At 38.6% G+C, this 3725-nt stretch overlaps 1 protein-coding gene across 1 annotated transcript in view; it reads left to right on the forward strand.

The window, feature by feature from the left end:
- Nucleotides 1–2215: 2215 nt before the first annotated feature.
- Nucleotides 2216–3725, forward strand: part of LOC149096095 (uncharacterized) — a 3612-nt gene continuing 2102 nt past the window's right edge. The window contains exons 1-3 of the mRNA XM_089281485.1: nt 2216–2228; nt 2341–2724; nt 3438–3590. Of these exons, the coding sequence (XP_089137611.1) occupies nt 2216–2228; nt 2341–2724; nt 3438–3590 (550 nt within the window). The remainder of the gene's footprint in view (nt 2229–2340; nt 2725–3437; nt 3591–3725) is intronic.

Genomic DNA, 3725 nt, shown 5'->3' on the forward strand with positions numbered 1-3725 from the left:
ACCACTAAACAGGATTTCTTAAATATCTCTGAAGTTGCCTAGGATCTTCCACAGACTAAACATTTAGTTGTCAACAACATTTGTCATCGATAACTAAAAAACTAAGCAGTTTCCCTTTTCGAAAAGGGAAACTGCTTTAGTTGTTGACAACTACGTTTTGACCGTTTTTCCCACGTGTGGGATACAAATCGCGCCTTATACGTTCATCTCGCATACAAAGATGTCGATCTTTTTCAGAAAGGGTCGGTCCACGAATTGTATTGCTTGAAAGCCAGCCAGGTAAGCAAAGGTCGAGCTCGAAAATGAGCCGATCACGGTATGAGTTCAAACGACGAAAACACTGACAAAAAATAGGCAGTCAATGACTGCATGAGGCTACTGCTGCCATTATTTACAACCTTGCAGTAAAACAAGTCCTATTGCAATAAAACGAGCTAAATATGAAAACGTTTTTGTGGACTGGTAGCTCATTAAAAGCATGCCACTTGTTTCTTGCATCGCGTAATATATGTCGATCTCCAAAGTTGTAAAGATAAGACTTTCGGTAACTTGAATTAAACGTCTCACCTCCAAGTTAGTTGGCTTTCTAGTAGGGTGGAGGGAAAAAAAATAACGTGTGATTTTCGAGGGAAATTGTGCGGGAAATTTAAACTTCTATTGTGTTTGGAATTGTGCGGGATTATTGACGAACCAATATTAACGTTCTTGCCAAGTCCTAAGGAAAATCTGCATTGACGATAGTTGAGCCAAATTTATTTCACTAGTAGTTCATATATATTTAGCAGTCTTAGCGATCTCCAATTTTTTTTAGAAAACTCTCTGACTGCTAAAGAAAATCATGTTACGTAACATGAACTAGACGAGTATGAAACCAAAATAAATAGTAAAAGAGAATGCTGCATCTCCCCTTATATATATGAGTTCCTTTTTAAAAATACTTCAGCCTTGATTCAATAAATATATGCAGCTTAAATATTTCTTCATAAGCTGCGGTAAGGTCGCAAATTCTCGGAAGTTATCCGCAAAACACACAAATTGAAAGGTTATGCAAATAAAGTGCAATGCGTTTTGCGCTTGTCCTAGGACTGTTGTTTTCGCGAAGGACTTTGTCTATTCGCTCTCCAAGGGCGATAAAACTCTTGAAAAGGGTTTAAGATCGCAACACGGCAACGATGTTGACAGCACAATTTACTCGGATCGCCAGACCAGTAAATGAACTTCGCACAATTTCTGTTAGCATGTAATATGTAATCGCCATAAGTTGTAAAAAGACCTGGAAAACTCTTTGCAAACAAGTTCTCCGTAAATGCGTAGACAGCTGTGTTCCATTCTTGAACCAAAATGGTTTAAACTCACAACATGCGATTGGATTAGGAGGATACTCAACGAAGCAACTTCATTAGTAAATATCTAAACGGAACTCTTGTGCTAAAATATCCTGATTCTTTAATTTGTTTTTATTTTGTCCAATACACGTTTTCGTAAAGTACGATTTGATACTGCGGTACGAAGTAAATGCTCTTAGAGCGTCCTATTATTTAAAAAATAGAAAACATGTACCGTGTTGCTATCGAGTTATAGGAACTCGAGTGGAAGTTTGGGAGAACGAGAAATGCTGTGGGAACACAAGCCGAACGCGGTTGTTTCCACAGCTTTTTCGAGTTCTCCCAAACTTTCACGAGTGTTTCTATAATTCGATTTATATCGCACGATAGTTGACTCGGGCTCCGCCGTCGTCAACTATCAAGCGATAGAAATCTCGAGCTCATAATCTAATTGTTTAATAGAAACAGGACTTTTAACCAATAAGCGCTCGTATTTTTTTAGGGCTGTTTTCTAATTACTCTTAGAATGAAGTTTCCACCAGTTTTTCTATCTGTCTCTCTTGGCTTTGGTCCATCGGAGTCAATAATACTAGTTCTTAAGATTTATCCATTATTTGCTGCGTTATATCAGTTTACATTTAGTAAATAGTTATATAAGTCAATTTTAATGCGTGAATTTGTTTTTCCGCAGAGAACGTAACATCCACCGTTTTTAAAAGAATAGGTTTATGTTTTGTTACCAGCCAGTCATAACTACCCATGTAACTCTTTCTTTCATTATGAGCATTAAATCTTAATTTATCTTACTTCCGTTTCCATGGCTCCAGCACTTTGGCGGCTTAAACGTCATTCTAAAAATAACTTGCCGTGTACATTTTCTCGTAAACATCATGATTTCTCCTGGTAATGGACTGTTGACAGACTTTATCAGTTAAGGTGTTAGACTTTAGATAATGCAAAAAGTAAATCAACTGTTTCTCTTTATTTCATGACACATTTTATGATTCTTTTGCAGTTAACAAGTTGAAAAGAATCTCTGCTTTCGGTTTGTTTCAGGACAACAAACCGCCAGCATGGGAACGAGGCTATATCGTTGGTTACAGCCTCGATTCCGCCAAGGGCGAATTACATTTCAGGTCAAAGACCAGAAACTCTTCAACCATATTCCGATATCCGTCACTCATTGACAAACTTTACCTGGACAAAATACCAAAATGGAACCAGTTAACAGTTGGAAGAAATGTTTTGGTCGAGTTTCAACCGGGAAAATTCCAAACTGGAAAGATTGTGGCCCGGACTACTTCTAGCAGTGCAGGATCCGATAGATATGAAGGGAAAATCACAGTGAAAAAATCGAAGCGTAAAATGACATTTGATTATCGTAAAGTAAGACTTAAAGGTAAGTTAACGCTATGAAAAATTCATTGTTGTTTACTGAGTGTTGCATTATTCCCTGTCTATCAAATTTGAAAACGCGGCTTTTAGTAAATACTACGGTTAGGCCTACCGTCCACATTAATCCGTCACGTAAACGGAGCTTTCCGAAAACGCTCTTCAAAAAGGATGAATTCGAAAATGCCAGCTTTGCGTTTTCGTGTGGACAGAAAACTTTTTGAAAACGGAGCTTTTCGAAAACCATGGCGTCACGATAATCATGCGATTTCGCTGACCGAGTTTTCCTCAAACACAAATCCAAAATTTCTCCGGCGTAGGGTGGACGGAAACATTTGATGCGTTTTCAGAGTAAAACCTGTGTTTTCAAATTCCTCCGGCGTGGCGAACGGGGTCTAAGCTCTCCATATAAATTAATGCAAATTTGGACCGCTTAGTGAGTCATTAAAAATAGTTGGCAGTTTTCAGTTATCTTCGGCTGTTGCAAATTTGCGAACATTATTGGCTCTCAATCCCGTCTATTTTAATATTAAACCACTCGTCCTCGTTTTCTTTGCCACAACTTTCCGTCTGGAATGTTCCAGTCGGAATGGCATCGAATGTCCTTAATAAATATAGTTGAGTAAAAGTGTGGCTAGCGCCATTTTCAAAAAGAAAAATTATGGCATGGAAATTTCTTGAACGTAAACAGTCTGAGCAACATTGTTCCCCTCGTTTCAGGGATGAACATTTGTCGATATTTCGAGGTTGACTGTGATACTGAACTTGAAGACTGTAAGATGATATACCTTACCAAATGGCTCCCGGCTCCAGCTCAGTACAATTGCTCCTGTAGGAAAGGTTTTAAAAGACATCCTACGAAAAAGTGCATCGGTAAGTAAATCACGGCGCCCAATTTACACCATAATCCAGCCAGATGAGTCATGTGTCTGTATTGTTTATTCGTGTCTGAAGTTTTTGTACGTGCTTCAAGAGAGGATGAAAGCCCCACGAAGGGGGAGGGCATCC

The sequence above is a fragment of the Orbicella faveolata genome, unplaced genomic scaffold (assembly GCF_042242905.1).
Source record: "Orbicella faveolata isolate gen_17 unplaced genomic scaffold, um_ofav_v1 contig_48, whole genome shotgun sequence".
NCBI lineage: Eukaryota > Metazoa > Cnidaria > Anthozoa > Scleractinia > Merulinidae > Orbicella > Orbicella faveolata.